Below are 19,090 nucleotides of genomic sequence, written 5' to 3' on the forward strand. Positions count from 1 at the left end.
AGTAATTTAACTTAGAAAAAAAAAAAGTACAGTTTTTATATGATCCCATGACTCCGGGGCAAAGGATTTAAGGAGGAGAGAGGAGTTACTGCAAAAGAGGGTGGACTTGTGAAAGGGGAGGGGCAGAAAAGCATCCATCGTGGCAAGAGAAGCGCCGAAAGAGGGATTAATGGGGACAGGATTGGTGCACAGCCCTCTCGTGTGAGGGGGTGGAGGAGGAGGGGGGATTTTAAACAGCGGGATTAAAAGAGCGCCAGATCTAAAGCATCTGCATTTTGTTTTGATCTGTCAAGGAAACAGCTCGATTTGCAGAAGGAATCACCCAGCCAGTGAAGTTTTGTGCTTTTCCTTTGAAATAGTAACAGCTTTTCCGTCAGCGCGTCTCTGGTTTCCTTCCGGGGGGATGAGCGTCCTTACCAGCCCCTTGTGCAGGGAAGGAGCCGGGGGGCACAGCGGGCTGTACTTTGGCCAACAAGTCCCTGCTGCAAACGCCGGTGTCCATAATCCTCAACGGTCTGCCCCGCACCGCTGCGAATATCAGCGACCCAGGCACATGGTCCAGCATGGGATGCACGTGTACCGAGCAGGTATTAATTCTCACCATCCCCCGGCCAAGCCACCCATGGGGTCCATGGCCACCTTGCATCTCTAGCATGCACAGAGGTCCATGCAGCACCAGCTGCAAACCCCAGTCGTGCCCAGTCCTGGGGCTGCAGTGCGTAGCGTTATGCCATTGATGATCTGCACGGCTCATCAGCTGGCTTTAACTATTTACAACGGTTGATCAGTCAAGTCATTGACCAAGGTAACAGCTTTGTTTACTTCTTCCCCTCTGCTTCAATTTGTTCTGATCACTGTGCTAAGCGAAAGGCTATTTTGATGGTTTTCTCACCAAAATGAACTGCAGCTTGTACAGGCTGTGCCAGTGACACAGCTTTAATCGTGCCATCTGGGAGAGAGAAACCTTCTCGCCCTGGTATCTCCAGACTCCCGCGCTATGGGCAGCACAGACTTGGCCCCAGGGTGCTCATGCCCATCTCTGCTCCGGTAGCCTGATGCTCTCTGGAGAGCTGGACTCCTGTTGCACATTTTCAGGAGTGATTTGGGGAGCTCTGAGTAGCCCCTTCCTGCTTCTTCCCACCCATGGGACCTGCTGATGGCAAGGAGGAGGTGCAAAACCAGTGCACCGAAGACAGGCACCTCCCTTAAAGACTGCAGTTTGATGAGCAATCAGGCTCGTCACCGGCCTCCTGGCTTGAGATTAGAGAGGAAATCAAGCCAGAGTTTTCTTCTGCACAGTGAGGTGTTATTATTATCATCAAACCCCAGAGTGTTTAAAAACAATCAAACCCCAGTAGCGGCAACTGGTATATCGCAGCAAGCGCAATCAGACACCAAACATGTCCTTGTCTGGGATTCAAGTCTGAACTCTTGAAATTTGGGAAAAGGTTGCAATCTTTCTCGCTGTTTATTTGTTTCTGAAGAAAAGCCACATAGGGAAAAAGAAATAAGCGGGGGGAGATTAGCAAAGTTGGCATCTCCACTCTGAGGTGCAGCATCTCCACCCTTAGGACCTGGGGTTCACTTTGCGGTGGAGCCAAGATGCCCGTGTCGGGGATGGAGAAGTTTGGGAAGAGGCCGTTGCTGCAGCAGCCATGCATGGATGGAGGTTTGTCAGGATGGGAGCTGGAGGCTTGGAAGCCTTTCCTTGAGTATGGTGGGTACCATCGTCTTTGCTCCCCCAGCCTGCATGCTCAAGGACCAGCCAGCCATCAGCAAGGATGCTCAGTGCTTTGCTCAGGGCTCTGCCCTCCCCAGCTTGATCAAACCCGAAGCTGGAAGGCCCAGCCTTGTAATTTAGATGGCGGAAAGATTACCTATCGCCTGCGCCGGCTGATAAATTAACCCGCTGCACCGGCACAGAGGGAGGACGGCAGACATGCGGCTGAGGAACCACACAGGGCCCACACGTCTTCATTAGGGAGGGAGCAGGCAGGAGAAGAGGAATAACCCCATAGATTACCATTATGGAAATTTACTCTTAATAAAGAAATAATTTGCGCGATGCATCACGCCGGAGCCATGCAGGGGGGTAGCGTGACACTGCTCGGGCTGTGTTGCTCACTCCATCATTTCTCACAAGAAATGTCACTCATGGGAGATGCTCTGCAAACATGGAGCTGCCAGCACAAGTCATCTGCTGTCCTTGGCCATCTCAGACCTCCAAGGGATGCCAGCACATCATCCCTGAAACACCATCCTTCTCCATCAGCTCCTCCCCGTGGAGGATGCCAGGGTTACAGGGACAGTGGAGGGATGCAGGATGGTGCTCACAGCATCCCACTGGCAGCCGTCACGCATGGAGACAGCTCCTGTCTGAGGATGAGAGGGGACTGCCACGTTATGGCACTGGAATTGAAGGTACTGCTAGCAATAAAGCAACAAAACCCATTCTCTGAGCAATTTGTAGCAATTAATAGCCATTCCCAGGAATGAAATGTTAATTAATTCATTCCGTGAGCCATGCATTTATTTAAGGTATTTGTGGGTGTTCTTGGTACTTTTATTAAGCAATTAAAATGCGTCCAAGAAAATATTTATCTATTTTAAGTCATTCTTAGTAAACACAATTTATATGGCAAGCAACTGCTTTATTTTGCATTGTTAATTAAAAATAATGATACACTCCACTTCCCTGGGTTACACGCCATCAGAGCAGCCGATCTGCTGGGAGGTCTGGTTTGAGGAGTGCGTGTGCTGCTGGCAACTGCAAAAAAACCTCCTTAGCAACAATCCACGTAGCCTGCAATATGGATTTAAGTAGTGATTGATGGGGCATTATAGAGCTCAGAAAGCCCCAGCATCCCTGTGCTGCGGGGTGGGTGCTAGCGATGCCCCTCCACTTGTTCCTGTGCTGCTGGGAGATGCTGGAGAGAGCCGTGGCCTGATGAGGAGCTTTATAAAGAAGAGTGTATACGAGTCCTACAGCCTTCACAGGGCTGTAAAGTAAATAGCTTGTTCACACATGCTGTTTGTTGAAGAATTACAAGACCTTGTACTGCAGACAGAGGAATTTATTTGTTACGGTGAGCTTGGGCAGCGCTCAGGCAGATGAAGTCCTCGCTAGCAATGCTCCTCTACGTCCCGATGCTCTACAGGGCACGTCACGCTCTTGTTGCAAACACGGTTAGATCTTCATCGGCTCCACGAGCCTGGAAGCCTGGCCAGAAGCAGGGTCCTTGGGGGGAAGTGATGGAGCTGCTGGGTAAAAACCCCTTGTGCAGAAGACTCAGCTGAGCATCTTCCACCGAGATCCTGGGAGGAAGCACAGGAGCTTCATCCCAGCTTTTGGCAAATTTCGTTCAGAAACCTGAGCAGGTCGCTGAAGAATCACAGATGTATGAAAACTGAAACAAAGTCACAGCATTGTTTGTGAGCTAACATATCCCAGACGGTCCTTTCTTATTTGCTTGTGTGCGCTCCTAGCTGGGAAGCAATCAATGGAGTCAGAAAAATAATATTTCCCTGGAGAATGTTGCTTTAGAAAAGTCCCCCCCGCCCTCTTATCTTTAAGTGTTAAAAGGACCCAGTACAGGGTTTTTTCTTATTATTCTTTAATGACTGTTTTTTCATTGCTGTCTGCAATAACCCCTTTGAAGCTTGGATCGAAATATCTGTTTCCTGGTTGAAATTTGTTTTCCTCCATCAGCCTGGCCGATTCAATTTCCAGAAGACACTGAATTGGGAGGCACTGGGCACTCCCTCCAGAGAGGCCAGAGGAAAACAAACGCAGGTTAGAAATACAGGGAAGTAACAAAGTGAAACTCAGACCAGAGGGGAAGAAATGCCCGTCTGGGGAAACAGGCTGAGATGGTGCTTGGTGAAGAGAAAGGAAGATGAGAAAATGTGCAAAGCCTGAGGGAATGAGGAACAGCAGCAGATAGGATACTAGGTCTGCATTGGCCATACGGATGGGATAGTGGGGAGAAGTGGTGAATTTGGAGCTAGGTCCTCACAAGGTGCCTGTTGGGCGTAGAGAGCAGACAGTGAAGGTATCTCACCGTGATGCTGCCACTGTCACCCCATGGGGACCACCCGAGAAGCGCAGGGAGGATGGGATGGGTCCCGTGGCATCCCCTCTGCCGTGCTAACCTTCAGCGTGGAGAGCCCAAGGGAATCATAGGAACAGGTCCTTTGGGCAGGATCCCCGAGGGCAGAGCCTCATCCCTCTCCTGGGGCAGGCTTAGAGCAGGGGGAGGACACAACGATGCTGTGCTCCCCCTGCACAGACCTGTCCCTGCAGCCCCTGTAATATGATTTGGCTTAGGAAGAAAACCAGCAGCAAAAAATGACAGGTGAGTTAGCGGCTGAGTCATATGAGAGACTAAAGGAGGTAAATTTATATAGTCTGGAAAAGACCCTGGGCAACAGGTTTGCAATTTATAAATAGCTTCAAGGTAACAATATAAATGAAAGAAGCCCCTGCTCTCAAGGGTGGTAGGACAAGGAGAGCTGGCTGGGAGCCAGGCTCGATGTAATAAGGCTGGTGAGACATTAGGAAGAAATCATGAAGAGCCAAAGCAGTGGAGGTGGTGGACAGGACTGCTGGAGCATCCTCCGCATCTTCTCGGCTCCATTTTATTCAGATTCTGTTTATAAATAATTACTGAAAGGTTTATAGGTGAGTAAGACATGTTATGGGCTTGTTAAAAACATGAGTAACTTGCCTTCTGGCTGTCCACAAGCACATCGCGGGAAGCTTTACAAGAGGGTTATCAGCTGTCGTTATTAAAAAACAATTTGACATTATAAAAGATCTATACTGCTTGTTCAGCCACATTGATTTAGCAGTGTTAAGCCTTGGAAAACTGGAGCGAGAACCTTGATCTCTGCTGAAGCACGAAAAATTGCTGTTTGTGACACATCTCTGCGCACGGGAAATCCAGTTTTGCGGAAGCGATCAGTTTTGAACAAATACATGAAGCACCGTGCCACAGTTGTTGGTGTGTTTTCCCAAGCCACTGCAAAGTCAAACAACTCTTGGAAACCTTGCCCTCCGTTTTGTTTTCTTTTGCAACATCCAGGAGGATCTCAGCTGAAGTCTGCCCAGCTCGAACCCACCTCCAGACAGTTCTCCACCTGATTTCCAAACCCTGGTGCCCTCCACGTCTCTGCTGGGAGGAGGAGCTGCAGGCAGGCTGCAAGGACATGACCCAGGGAGCTCACAAGTCACTTTTATCCTCATCTTGAAACCTCCTTCTTGTCCTTTGCAGAGCAGGGAAGGTGGTTTTGTGCAAAATAACCAGGAAAGTGCCAGGCGCAAGAGAAGCGCTGGATTCCCCCACAGGTTTGGTGCCGCACGCACTCCATCCCATTGACTGCTGCAAGGAAATGGCATCTGGTGCCTCCCTTGAGCACTAGAGTAGCAGAACAAGACCCTTCAGAGGCTGGAAATCTGCTTGTGGCTGACAGCCTCTATGGGGACAAAGTTGTAAAAGGAGCTTAACAGAGCAGAAATACTCCTGACGAAAAGCACAGGGTATTCCACGTTCACCAGTTGAAGTTTCCCTGTCCCTCTAGCTTTCTACCGTCCTTCCTTCCTTGCTTTCTTTCATCAAGTGTTCAGACTTTAAGCCTTTTGACCAGCAAACCAAACAGGAGGCAATAAGGACGTGTCTCTTCTTCACCCCACAACCTATGCAAAGCTTCAGGGATGAGATACCGGGACTCTGGCAGATCCCCCCAGCTCTCTTCTGCCACAGCCCGGGGAGAAGGAGCATCCCAAGGGACAAGCTGCTGCTGCAGCACTGGCAGATGCTCTCCATGATGGGCAGCATCCTTCCTGCAGCAGGGAGGCAGCAGGGCAAGGCACATCCCAGCAGGAGGCAGGGAAGCATGATGCTGAGCTCAACCTTGCTGGCTGACCTCTCGCAAGCCCCTCGGCTTGGGTTGCAGTTCCCTCTGGAAGGAGAAAGGCATCACCAAAGCATCATTGACCATTCAAACCTTTGGAGCAGCACCTGGCAGGTGTTGCTTGTGCTGGTTTTTCCATACAAGGAAACTCCCTCATTAACACACGAAGCGCAGCCCTAGAAATAAAAGCGGCGTCTCTTGATTAATTATTGAAGGGGGAGTCCGGGGAGGAAGGGAGGGTAGGGAAGCTGAAGTGGCCAGTCAGCATCTGTTAGAGTTGCAAAGATAAATGAAATGAGAGAGCAGATAAGTGCATACAAATCAGCTTACATCTGTACCGCTAATACATCTCTTTCAAAATGCTTGTGTCATCAGATGGTGGGTGAAGCCTTGCAGGTCAGCTGTCCTGATTCAATTAGGTTCACATTAGCAGGTGCCAGGGGAATTTGCTCTAGCTGCACAGTCAGAGCGTTTTCCAGCCTGCCATGGACCAGCATTTCGCTCTCACTCCAGCCCCACGGAGGCACTTGGAGAAGCCGTCCGTGCCTACAGACCCTCTGTATGAGTTCACTGTAGCTCCAGTTGTCTTTGGTTGCCTTTGGGGCAGCACAAGTCTGGCATTAAAGCAAGGGGAACCCATAGCAGAGCAGTGGGAATGGGCAGAGGAGAGCAGTAAAGGCAGGAGCAGGAGACCCGTGGGAGGACCATGAGCAGACGCTGTTTGCTTGAAGGGGACAGCTTCCCCAAAACCACCCCACCGACCCCCCCATGGGAAGCAGCATCTGTGGCTCATCTCTCCAGCGCTGAATGGGGCAAGTCCAGCTCACAGTGCCTGCATCTTTCCCCAACCCAAACATCCCAACCCATCCAACACAACCAGAGGAGAGCAGCCCTGAGACAACAGAGGCAGACATTCCTCAGGGAAATCCTCTTCCCTCTAATTTACCTGTCAGTTGTTTTGGGAGGATTATTGTATTTTTTTTCCCAGGCTGCTGCCTATGATTTCTTTCCCTTCCCCCAAAGAGCGGCTGGAGTTTCACACCAGCCTGACAGCATCTCCTGTCTTTCCCACCCACTCCAGAGTGGCAGGTTGCCAGATGGTGCCCCATTAGGTCACATTTGCTCATTGTTTGGCAAACAGCGGCTTAATTCAAGTGCTGAGTTGACAGCTTGTTCTCCGAGACAATTTGCAAGTTGCAGTGTTGCAAATGCCAGCTTGGCTTTTCAGGGTAATGTTATTTCAGCTGCCTTAAAGGGATAAAGTTCTCTTTGATTGGAGAAAAAAAGAAGAAAAGGGTGAAAGTGGGGGGAAGCTGAAAAAGTTTTTAGTGGTTTTGATGCGGAAGGACCAGCAGTGTTGGTTGGCAAGCATTCGGAAAGGGACTGCTCTCCTGGCACCATGGTTTTCCATCAGCAGAGAGCCTCCATGTCCCATCACTCCTATCATTGAGGTCTACCACTCATGCCCCACAATCCTAAGGAATTAGGTGTATTTCCAGTGAAACAGCCTTTCACAGGGAAATAGCAATTTTGGTTTATTTTGGAGAGGTTTCAGTAGGGATGTACACATACATCGCTTTGGCGTCACCTCCAAAACCCACGGTTATAACCCCTACATCATGGGCAGTGATGTAGGGATGATGCGGATGATGCCGAGGACAAGTGCACCATGATGATGCTCTTTCTTCTTCAACAGGTGGGCAAAAAAAGGCCAGGTTATAAAGGAAGCGTCCGGTGACTTCTACGAAACCATCGTGGACCACACCTTCTTCTTTGAGCCTGTCTCCTGCGAGGTCACCAACGCGCTGGGCAGCACGAACATCAGCAGGACCGTGGACGTCTACTGTAAGTAATCTGTCAGCTTGAGACTGGCTTAGCAGGGCTAGCAGAGCTGCTGAAAATTAACGGGAAGGGGTCATGGCTAGATCTGACTTGCCCGGGGTGACCAGGACTTGCTGGGCTCTCTTACAGCTCAGACTTTGTAAATGCTCTGGTGGGGGGAGCCATGATTTCCTCCAGCCTTACAAGCGCACAGCTCATGATGGTGGTCCTCAGGGAGCTGGTCATTCTGGGGTTGCAGCAGGCACCTGTCTCAGGCTCTTCTTTATTTGGAGGTCTTACATGGCTGTGACCCATAGGTCCATCAAGACCTACCACTGCTTCCTCTGACACAGTGACCTCTTTGGTTTGAGAGTTTCTGGCTGGCACAGCCCATCACTGGGAATAACTCTGGTCTCCTCTGTGCAGTTGGGCCCAGGATGGCAACAGAACCGCAGTCCCTCCTGGTTGACCTGGGCTCGGATGCAGTCTTCAACTGTGCTTGGACTGGGAACCCATCTCTCACCATCGTCTGGATGAAGCGAGGCTCAGGCGTGGTAAGAATCACAGCCGGTGCGGTGGAGAATGGCACATTCAGGGCTTGAGGTGCTGCGTGATGTTCCCCACGGAGCAAAGCCCATACCTATAGGCTGGGAGCTCCTGGCTGGCCAAATGCTGGACCTACGAGGCTCCTCCAAATGCAGGGGACAATGTGACATTGCAGAGCAGTGGCTCCCAGGCTGCAGGTCTGCAAGGCTGCGGCGTGTGTCCCCGGTTAGTCCAGAGAAGTGCATTAAGCAGTAAAGGCTTTATTGCCTTTGTAATATATTGGATGAAAACGTGTGTGAATCCATGAGATATTTAGATGGCAGGCTGGAAAGTCAGCCCTGGAGTCCCGTTTGGGAGAGGCAAAGGGAAAACCAGACTGCTGATAATCACTGCCATCACTGCCGCAGAGGAATCGAGGCAGCGGGTTGTCTGACCCTGCCCCATTGAGCCCTAGCAGAGCCACCTTCCAGAGCGCACGCAGCTCTCGCCTGCAGATGTTTGCAAAGGAGTCCTAATAGAAGGAGAATCGATTCCCATGATGATGGGCATAAGGGTTGAACAGAGGCCAGAGCATCACTTAACCTCTCGCTGACAGGTAGCGCTTCTGCAAATCACCTGCGTGTGGTCCTTTCTGGGATGGTCCTTTCTGGCCTCCAGACCTGTGAGTTCACAATCTGACGCATTCACCTCAGCTCGCCTCCGCTGTGGGCTGGAGCCTGCTCAAGCCAGGGGAGTCTAGACCTGGCCCAGCAGACTTCTCCACGTCTCTTTTGTCCTGAAAAGCAAAAGGAGCTTTGCAAATATTAATCGCGGCTCAGTCAGCCCAGGGAGGCGTGAGATACTCTCATCCCCTCTTTACAGACAGGAGGGCTGAGCAAAGCCACGTTAAGAAGCTAAAGGAGGGCTGAGATGTGAAACTCATCCAGAAGGCGCACGCAGGTTTGGGTTTGAAAAGCATCTTTCAGCTTCGTCTGGGCAGATGCATCCTGAAGTTGATGAGACAACGCTGACTTACTCAGCACAAGCCTAGGTATTATCAGAGAGCTGGACTCAGACGGGAGTGAGATGAACGGGCTGAGTCGCTCTCCTGACCTCTGTTCACCAGGCACAGACGGAGGAGGGGAGCAGACATTGAGGCATTAACTGCTGGGGTATTTTTTCCAAACCATAATGACCTCGGCGAAGGCCATCTCCTGGGAGGTAATTATAGACTTGGGAGAGCTGATGGCTCGAATCAGCGAAGGAATCCCAGTGGGTCAATAATCCCTGGGTGGTTTCCCATCCCACAGCTGCAGTTGTTGTTTCTCTGGATTATTATCATTATAGGCAATGCTCTCGCACCATAGACTTCCATTTCATTTTCTCAAAGCCGCTGGAGTGTGCAGGATGGTTGAAAGAAGCCACGCACAGCGAGGACGAGGGCTTCCTGACCCTCGCCATCCAGCCCCAGCCACACATCAGGGCTTGCCTGCGCTAACTGGCAGCACCCACGCAGCACGCAGGCAGAGCAGCCTTCTCCCTTTTTATTTGGCTCCCTCTAGCTGACTTGTGCTGGCTTGGAGCATCTCAGGGCGTCAGGACAGACCCACCGGCTCGTTTAACCCAGCAGAGATGCTTGTACTGGTCAGCAGAGCCGCCTCCATCTCCCCCGAGGGGATGCTGCATGTAAAGCCCATCAGTGGCCAGCCGTCGCAGTGGGATGTGGGATCAGGGCTGCTTTTTTTCCCAGCCCCTCTGCTTTCAGAGCCAGGTCGAGGTCCCACAGGATTGCCTTCTATCCTGCTACTTTCCCAGAAGGAAACAAATCAGAGACTGAAGTGAGGGTGGGGCCAAGTGAGCACAGGCATTTGCATGGATATCTTTGTAACTGATGCTAAAACAGTGGGTTTAAAAGGGATCTGAAACTCTGTGCCTCTTCCTCATGCCACATTAGGGGTGGGACCCCCATCTTCTTGCTACAGGGAGACCCAGATCCATGTCCAACCATCACTCAGGGCTTTGCATGAGCACTAATTTCTGAAGGCATCAGCTGTAGGAGCCGCAACCAGCAGAGCCGGGGGCTCACCAAGCAAGCAGGTGCTGGAAGGAGGAGAGGTGATGGGCTGGCCCCAGCCTGCAAAGTCCTGGGGGAGAGAGGCGAGGGCAACCGGGAGGAATTAGCTCCCACACACACGTTTCCAGCACGGAAACGCATTGCTCCAAAAGCCGCTATTTGTTGTAGAACTGCCATGTTTTTTTAAATACCACCAGTGCTGGGATACTGCTGACAGCCTCAGCCAGACTGCTCTGCTTTAGCAATTTTCAAGGTTTAATAAAGCTGCTAATTGCACTGCTGGGGCAGGAGGGCAACATGGCTGATAGCCACGTTGCAGCCGGTCTGTAGGGAGGGCTTGCTAAAAGCAGCTGAGATTTCCCTGGCTATCCAGACCCGGTTTCCAGGGGGCTGCCAGCTCTCCAGGTTGGTTTCCCACCACTTCTGGGTTTGAAATCCCCGAGTCAATCCTGGCAGCCTCCCCTGCACCCGCCAAAGGTGGAAGTGCAAGTGTGGAGCCTGGTTCTCTCGATGGCTTTTCTGCTCCGGGTTACAAGGCAGCTATGTCACTGCAGCTACCAAAATTTTTCTCGTGTTTTGAACTTCTTGCAAAACTGGTGTTTGTAAAAATTTGAATGAATAGGAACAGGACTTATATTTCCCCCCCAAAACTGGATCATTTCTTTATTCCTTGATATTTCCATGCCACGTAAGACTTTGGGCTCATCTGCTTCATTTTCTCTAGGCTGCCCTGGAGTTTGTAACACGTCTCTTGTTCTACTTCGCATCGGCCCTCCCAAAAGCAACCCTCTCCTCTCTTTCAGGTCTTGAGCAATGAGAACAAGCTGACCCTGAAGTCTGTCCGCCAGGAAGACGCTGGAAAATACGTGTGCCGAGCCGTGGTCCCGCGGGTCGGCGCGGGGGAACGGGAGGTGACGCTCACCGTCAACGGTACCTCATGCTTTCCTATTGCTATTCTGTCCTGCCATCTCATTGCTTTGTTCCTGTTGCTCACATTGCTGAATTATCCCCTCAGCTATTTGCTTCCAGAGCGAATCCTACCCACAGATGGATCAGGGAGGGTCCTGCCCTGCAGGCAACATGAGTAAATTGGATTTTGCATTCATTTGCCTGGAGATGCATGGGTTAAAGCAAAAAAACCCCAACATTATCTAAGACCTGCATGGTTCCTTATTATCAACAGGGGTTTATTGAGTAGTTGGGAGCTGGCGTCTTTAAATCTTTAATAGATTTATCTTGCAAAACCCTTGCAAGGTCGGAGAGCACTGTTGTCTCTGTTGTACATCCAGAGAGCTGGGAATTGAGCCTGGATCCGAGACCAGCAGCCTAATCACTCTCTCAGAGCCCACGTGAGGACACCTGTGCGAGGCAGCAGTGCTATATAGCTCCTCCACGGCTTCTTGGGGCTCACCCAGCACTGTATCAGGATGTGGCCCAGACCCGCACCCAGAGCTCTGGAGTTTAATGATGACCTGGCCAGGACCCTGCAGCAGCCGATAACAAATTTCAGCCTAAATATGGAAGGGAAAGATCCAGGCAGGCTGCAAATAGTAGAAATAGAGTATGAATTTTGCATTGTCTCTCACCTGCATGACAAACTGGCAGGCTTCAGTCCCCGCTCACTGTCACAAAGAGAAAAAAAATAAGTGGGGAAGCAGCAGAGGCAGTAGCAAGCGTTGATTTTAAATGCAGCTAATGCAGATGGGTAGGTGCCCCATCCCTAGAAACATTCAAGGTCAGGTTGGACAGGGCTCTGAGCAACCTGATATAGTTGAAGATGTCCCTGCTCATTGCAGGGGGGGGTTGGACTAGATGACCTTTAAAGGTCCCTTCCAACCCAAACTATTCTGTGATTCTATAATGCTAGAAATGGAAGCCAAGGGCAACGCAGCAGGGAACTGAAAATCAACCACTCCCTTGACTTCAACTCAGCTCCTCGGTGCCTGCATGCTCCTTCCCTGGCAGCTGCTGGCTTTTAATTACAATTAAACTAGCTCATGGAAAACAAAGCAACAAATTAGCACAAACAAAGAACCTGCTCCTTTTCTGACACCTACCAGGCACGTGGCCTCCTTGAACACAGAGCAAAGCACTTGGCAGGCTCCAGGCCATTTGCAGCGTGTGGCATAGAAAAGCCTCTCTCAAGAGCTTTGCAGCGTAAGCTTTTCGCCTTGCAGAGCTAACAGGGGAGCAAATGAAATCCGTGCCGTGAGGTTCACCGCTCAGCTTTGAGCATCTCCTGGGAGCCGACTGCCTGCAGCATCCCATCCCACTAGGACATGCTGCTGGGGGATCCGCTGCTGGGGGATCCACTGCTGAGGTTCGGTGCAACCCCAAGGTGACAACATTGGGACACACTATCACAGGCGTTGAACCCTACACCAAGGGAGAATCCCACGCCTCCAGGTCGATATGGTCTCCTGGCTCTCCAAGCTAGGAGAACCAAGGTGGGCAAGCACCAGAGCAGCGTCCCCAGGTCCAACATCCACCAAGCCCCAGGGCTTGGCTGCCCGTCCTGCAGCTGGAACAGCCCTCCAGCTCCAGTAGCACGGCATGGTGTGTCAAATCCAGCTAATGAATTCTGCTGAAAGTCTTTTCTGCTGTAATTTGAGAGGGAAGTTGAACGCCTCATATTTTCAAGTGATTTTAAATCCAGAGGGTGATACAATTGTCTTGGTATTACCAGGTGCCTTTCTTCATGGGCTGGGATTCATCACAGTAAAATTAGGTATTTAGAAATGTCTATTCTGGGCTAGCGGCATAGACTCTGATCGGTGCGCGCGGGCTTCGAAGGGGCTGATCCATCCCACCGAAAGCACAGGGACCCCAACTGAGGGATCTTCATCTGCCCCAGCCTGAGCCTGCAATCCTGCCTGTAGCAGCCCATCCACTCTCGAAACAGTCACAAATTGTGGCAGCACAATGCTGGGGTGGGAGAGCATCCTCGTGCCCTCCCTGCAATCGGGTCTCCCTGCCCTCCCCACCAGCAGCCTCGCCGGCCAGGTCTGCAGTTGCAGAGAGAGGCTGGCAGCCCATCCCTGTGCCAAAGCGTGAGGCCACCAGCCTGAAAGGAAGGAGATATGATTCAAAGTCTGGTTAAGGGGAAGGAGGATTATGCAAACAAGCAGTGTTTGGCAGGGCCAGAGCAGCAGAGGCAAAAAGGAAGCAAGGAACTGTTGGTGCCATCATAAATCAGCAGCAGTTGGATTTATGGCCCCTGAATGAACCAAAGCTTCTTGATGCTCCTGACTGCACACAAGCCTGGTTGAAGCTCCCACCCTGGTAGGAGAAGCACCCCAAGATCAACTTCATAGCAGGATTGCCTGCGGTACAGTCCGTCAATGCATCGTCCCGGCTTGGCAGGGGCTGCTGAGCAGGGACCACCACCTCTGCCTGTCTTGCTCTGCAAGAAGATGTTTGTTAGAAGGGCTGGACAGCCCTGGGTGGCTAATGCAGGATTTAATTTGCCTGGGATTCACCACAACAAGCAAGCCAAGCCTGCCAGAGAGCTGAGAGCACAGCAGGGGCTGACCTGCTGCACTGCTTGGTCAGGAGAACCAACTGGTGTCCCCTCAGCTCATGCCTGCAGCAGCCCATTGAGAGCTTCGTCAAGCACGTCTCCACCACTGCTTGTGGATGGAGACCTTGGGATGGTCCCTTGCAATTCCAGGCAGCACGAGCCAGCCCAGGGCTTCTGCAGGAAACAAGGAGTTAAACCGGCCTCTCCTGCCAAACCATTTCCAACTTTGCGAGGGCTTGGGAGGAAAAGTTCAGGTGGACTCAAGCAGGCTGGAGAAGTCAAGGCCATCTTTTCATTCCTCCAAGGCTCCCGAGTCAGCAAGCTGCCTTCTCTTTTGTGCGAGCCGCCAGGACCGCACAAATAAATTGGCACCGGCATGCTAAAAATAACTGCAACCAATAGCTCCATCATTTATATCCATAGCAACATTGTTTAAAGCCTTTTTCCTGCCTGTGGGCTGTCTCACACTTAGCGCTGAATGCCAAGCCGGAGATTGGCAGCTTTTTCATAAGGAGCCAGAGCCTGGTGGAGAATCAAACGCCGGCCCCAAATGTGAAGAGGCTGCAACTTCATGCTATTATTTCTGGGCATGTTCATCTCACAAATGGTCTTTAGTCATACGCTATTATCATGATGATAAGCCTTCGACTCTGAACTCCTAAAGCAATAATAAAACCCAAAGCCGTTGGCATTTGTGCCATTTAAAATCCACTCGCCTTGGGGAAAATGATCCTTTTAATGATTATTAAGCTATTTTTCTCTAGCATCACCCAGTCTTGGAGCTCTTCCAGAATTTATAAGTAACATACAACCATTGAAATAGAGAGAAGATGGCTTTTTTTTATTATTATTTAGGCCTGGCCTACAGATCCCATCGCTGCTCTTGCCTCTGTTGGCTTGGGATTCAGCAGTCATCAGGGCAGGCGAGCAGGAGGATCACCTAGCACATGTTTAGCTAGCCAAGAAGCTCATCCTGCATGCCTTGTGCCACCCTTGGAGGATGTTGGGACCAAATGGGTCCCCATCGCATGTCCCATCCGGGGGAAAAAGCCACAGCACACATTCAGGGCCATCTGCCCGTCACACTTGGCTGTCGGCACGGTTCTGCTCTTGCACCAGACGCGGGGAGTGAAGGCCAAGGCTAGCTGGCGTTGCCACCTTGGGCGTGCTTGCACAGAGCTATTTCACAAAGGCAAGGTGCTGTTTGCATCCTCCTGAAGGGAGGCAAAGCAAGGAATCAACTGAACTCTCCTGAGACCCCAGCCAGCACTTCTGAAAGATGGGCTTTCAGCGATGGATAAAAGAGAATGCACTCCTTGGGAGCGTGCCTGGAAGAACATCTTGAAGAAGAGCATTTGGGCAGAAAACCACAACAAAAATGTCTTTTTTTGTCTTTTCCACTAACATACAGCTATGACCACTACATCAAAACAAGTCCTGACCTTCTCCTTCACGCACAGCTCCTGCTATTATCAATTTTGACGGCAGCTCACTTTCAGCAGTAATTTCCTGAGCTGCCAGAACCGTGTGTCTGGTCGCTGGTCAGTGAAATGCACTTCATGGAGCTAGTTTTCCGTGCATCTCACGTTGAAACATCATAGGGGAGGAAGGACAGGGCTGTATCTCAGTGGGAAGTGTTTGGGGAGTGTGAAGGTTTGGTGCAGGAAGGTGTTACTGGGATAATTTCAGTAGGCAACTGTATGTATGAATGCACCAGAGTGAAGAATTTAGCATTTCGGTACATCTTTGTGCATTCTGCAAATTCATAAATGGGCGATTTGGATGAGAATCAGTCTGGGCAAATCTGTTTCTCCCCACTTTACCCCAAATCCCTGAGACTTTATTCATAAAGGAACACAACAGCGGCAAGGCGGGCTGAAAAAATGGGAAAAGTTTCTCAAATCCACAAAGGATTGGAGAGAAGATAAGCACAGCAAGCTCTCCCACTCCAACCATCCCAGAGACCTGGGCTCAAGACCCAGCTGAGTTTGTCGCCAGCGGTATGTTGGCCTCTTGTAGCAACTCCTGTTGCATCTCTTCCACTTTGCATGGCCGGTATGGAGCCCGATGGTGTTTGCACATCGCTCCACACGTGTGCATGGATGGGCATGACACCAAGACTGTGTTTTCTGACAAACTCAAACCCAGGAGTGACAACCCAGACTGGTCATCTGCAATAGCCGAGCTGGGGCAGGGGGGGATCTGCCAGCCCCTGCCTCTTCCCTCTCCTTGCCCTGTGCTGCCTGCCTGCAGCCCAGCTTGTTGCTGTTTTCATTTCTGCCAGCGGTAAGCCACTCATAGAAATGCAAATCTACTTTAATTAAGGAGGCTAATAAACAGCAATTAGGATCCCAGCTCTTGTGCTGGATCCCTTGGGTTGATCCCTTCCTCAGGGGGAGGTCCCCTCCACAGGGCTGTTGGAAGAGTGCGGGACACACTGATCCCACCAAGCCGTGCTCTCCTCTCCAACCCCTTTTCTCCCAACCGTGTCTTTAAGATGTCCACCAAGGGAAGACAAGGACATTGCCCTTCACAAGCCGCCTCAGCCAGTGCATTCGGCCTCGTAGTGCTCAGGGACAGCCTTTCCCAGCCAGGCTGGGCTCCTTTCGGCATCCGAATGGCACAGGAGAGCCCAGCTGATGGGGTCCCAAGGCCTTTCCAGCAGAAATTTCTCCACCGCATCGGGCAGGCTGATTGCAGGTCACTGATGGTGGCTGCCGGTCAGTGCCTCCTGCCCTCCTACTGCTTCCTTAAGCACCTGGGGAGCAATTAGTGTAATGGTTGCTTAACAAATCTGGGAGAGCACAGAAGAGGAACACCAGGTAGGCTGGGGTCTTGCTTTGCTTCTGGAGCAGAGAGCCCTTCTCAGAGGCCGGGTTCACCAAGGAGATTCCCACAGGGTGATATAGTCACGGTCCAACGCCGGGGATGTAGGAGCAGAGATGGGGAAGCGCTGGTGCTTTGTGGGAGCTTTGCAGAAAACCAGCAAAAAGCAAAGCCCCACTCTGTGTCCCTCTGCATCACAGGAGGCGAGGGAGCTGTTGCTTCATCCCTCCCCCTCACAGAGGGACCCCAGTGTCCCTCCGTGCCTCTGCTAACACCCTCCCCCAGTGCCACCAGTACCTCGTATTGCAGCCACCCATGTGAGACACCAGCGTCCCTCTCCTCTCTCTTGCAGGGCCACCCATCATCTCCAGCACCCAGACACAGCACGCCCTGCACGGCCAGAAAGGGCAGATCAAGTGCTTCATCCGCAGCACCCCACCGCCAGACCGAATTGTGAGTACCATCCCATGGGGCAGCACCTCGTGGGGCATGGTGGGTATCCTGCACACCTTAGGGTGCCCTACGGTGGGCAAACCTGCCCCAGGCTGACCCCTCTCTTGCTTGGCAGGCTTGGTCCTGGAAGGAGAACGTCCTGGAGTCTGGGACCTCCGGGCGCTACACGGTGGAGACAGTCAGCACAGATGAGGGCGTTATCTCCACGCTGACCATCAGCAACATCGTCCGAGCCGATTTCCAAACCATTTACAACTGCACTGCCTGGAACAGCTTCGGCTCAGACACAGAGATCATCCGGCTCAAAGAGCAAGGTGGGCATCGCTGAGGAGCTAGGCAGCGGGAATTAGCACCCGGCCGGGCTGTAAGAGTGGGGAGATGCTGTGAGAGGCAGGAGGTGCTCAGAAAAGCTCTTGGGATGTCAAAGAGGAAATAATTAGGAAAGATGGTGAAAATGCTCTGGCCGTGCTAGCTGTAGGATCGCATCCTTAAGGTACCTGGTCCTGGCAGAGGGTCAGGAGGTGGGACAAGCCCTGCAAAGTCTCTGCTTGATACGGTATTGCCCCATTTTGCCTGTCCTGCTGAAGGTGGAGGGCACAGGCCAATCCTGCACCCCTCACTCCCTGCCCTACGGCACAAGGTGATGCCACTGCCACAGGCTGGAAGATCATTTATAGCCTTGGAGAAACAGGAATGGCTGCTCCTACCAGACCCCACTGCTCCGCGGTGATGGGAGTGAGCGGGGGGGAAGGCGTTTGGGCTGGTGGCAACCCTCCGTCCTGGCCACCAGCCACGATGCCAGCACGTGTTTTGCAGGGCTGGGCTTACCCACCCAGCCTCAAAGGCACCTCGAGCAATTCTCAGGGGATGGCCAGGGGATTTCCTCTCTCAGGGCTCTCCATAGCAAGGGAAGGAGATGGCTTTTGTGAGGAACCCTTAGCTCCTGGAGGGACTCCAGTTCTCTTCTATTTTATTAAATGCCAGGGCAGGCAGGTGGATTGTCCTCATTAAGCCGTGATTTATAGGCAAGGCTGCCGTCCAGATTAAATCAGAGCTAAATGAACCCCTTAAAATTAGCCTTGGGCTTCTTCCAACGCAAACAGAGCCAGTGGTTTTTCCAGGTCGTCTGCCAGTCAGCGGGAGCGCTCAGCGGCAAGCCTGGGTCCCGGCGGAGGGTGGCCGGGAAGCCGAGCCGGGTCGGAGCCGGCGCCACAGCATCCGAGTCCGCAGCCAACTCCACATCTGAGATCCGAGCATCCCTGCTAGGTGATGCAAGGGGACACCCCTGCCCTGGGCAGGGGGACACCGTAGGGTGGCTGAGGATGCGGTAGGGTGGCAGGGGACATCCCCTTCATGGGGACATCCCTGCGCTCAGAGCAGAAAGCGGAGCAGAGGGCTGAGCGCTCAGGAAGACTGACATGTGCGCTTGGGCTGTGCAAGGCTGTGGACACTTGCTTTATTTTCAAACAGGTACGGAAATGAAATCAGGAGCTGGTATTCAAGCAGGTATGGAAATCATGAGCTGACGGTGAATGTGAATTGTCCCCAGCCATTACCACACCTGAGGACCCGGTGTCCTCCTCCTGGCCCGGCAGCTTTCGGCAGGGCAGGCAGGGGTGTAGAAAAGCTGCAGGGCAGTGAGTGGGGCACGGACTGAGAAGCTGGAGTGGTCTGGTCTCTGCTTTGCCACTGACCCTCTCTGCAAACCAACACTGCCTTTCTGTGCCCCAGCTCCCCAGCCACTGAGAGGGGGATACTATTATGCAGCTGCATTTTGAAAGTGCTGTGAAAGGGACCACTTAAGCACTATTATGGGGCAAAAAAGAGGGAGAAGTACAAGTTTCCGGGGTCATTTGCAGACATCAGCTTGTCTCAGCATCTTGGGAGAGTGCTAGCCAGCTGCCAGAGCAGGGCTGAATGGATATTTGGGCAGATGCTGTGGGATGTGCTGCCATTGT

At 52.0% G+C, this 19,090-nt stretch overlaps 1 protein-coding gene across 4 annotated transcripts in view; it reads left to right on the plus strand.

Moving 5' to 3' along the window:
* KIRREL3 (kirre like nephrin family adhesion molecule 3) overlaps positions 1–19,090 on the plus strand; it is a 339,679-nt gene that overhangs the window by 304,442 nt on the left and 16,147 nt on the right. For 3 of the 4 annotated variants that reach the window (XM_069788214.1, XM_069788216.1, XM_069788217.1), the window contains 6 exons: positions 7,610–7,758; positions 8,161–8,288; positions 11,137–11,263; positions 17,032–17,132; positions 17,248–17,446; positions 18,603–18,638. In XM_069788214.1, the coding sequence (XP_069644315.1) occupies positions 7,610–7,758; positions 8,161–8,288; positions 11,137–11,263; positions 17,032–17,132; positions 17,248–17,446; positions 18,603–18,638 (740 nt within the window). The remainder of the gene's footprint in view (positions 1–7,609; positions 7,759–8,160; positions 8,289–11,136; positions 11,264–17,031; positions 17,133–17,247; positions 17,447–18,602; positions 18,639–19,090) is intronic. The other variant, XM_069788215.1, reaches the window with a different exon arrangement.

The sequence above is a fragment of the Haliaeetus albicilla genome, chromosome 7, assembly GCF_947461875.1.
Source record: "Haliaeetus albicilla chromosome 7, bHalAlb1.1, whole genome shotgun sequence".
Taxonomy (NCBI): domain Eukaryota; kingdom Metazoa; phylum Chordata; class Aves; order Accipitriformes; family Accipitridae; genus Haliaeetus; species Haliaeetus albicilla.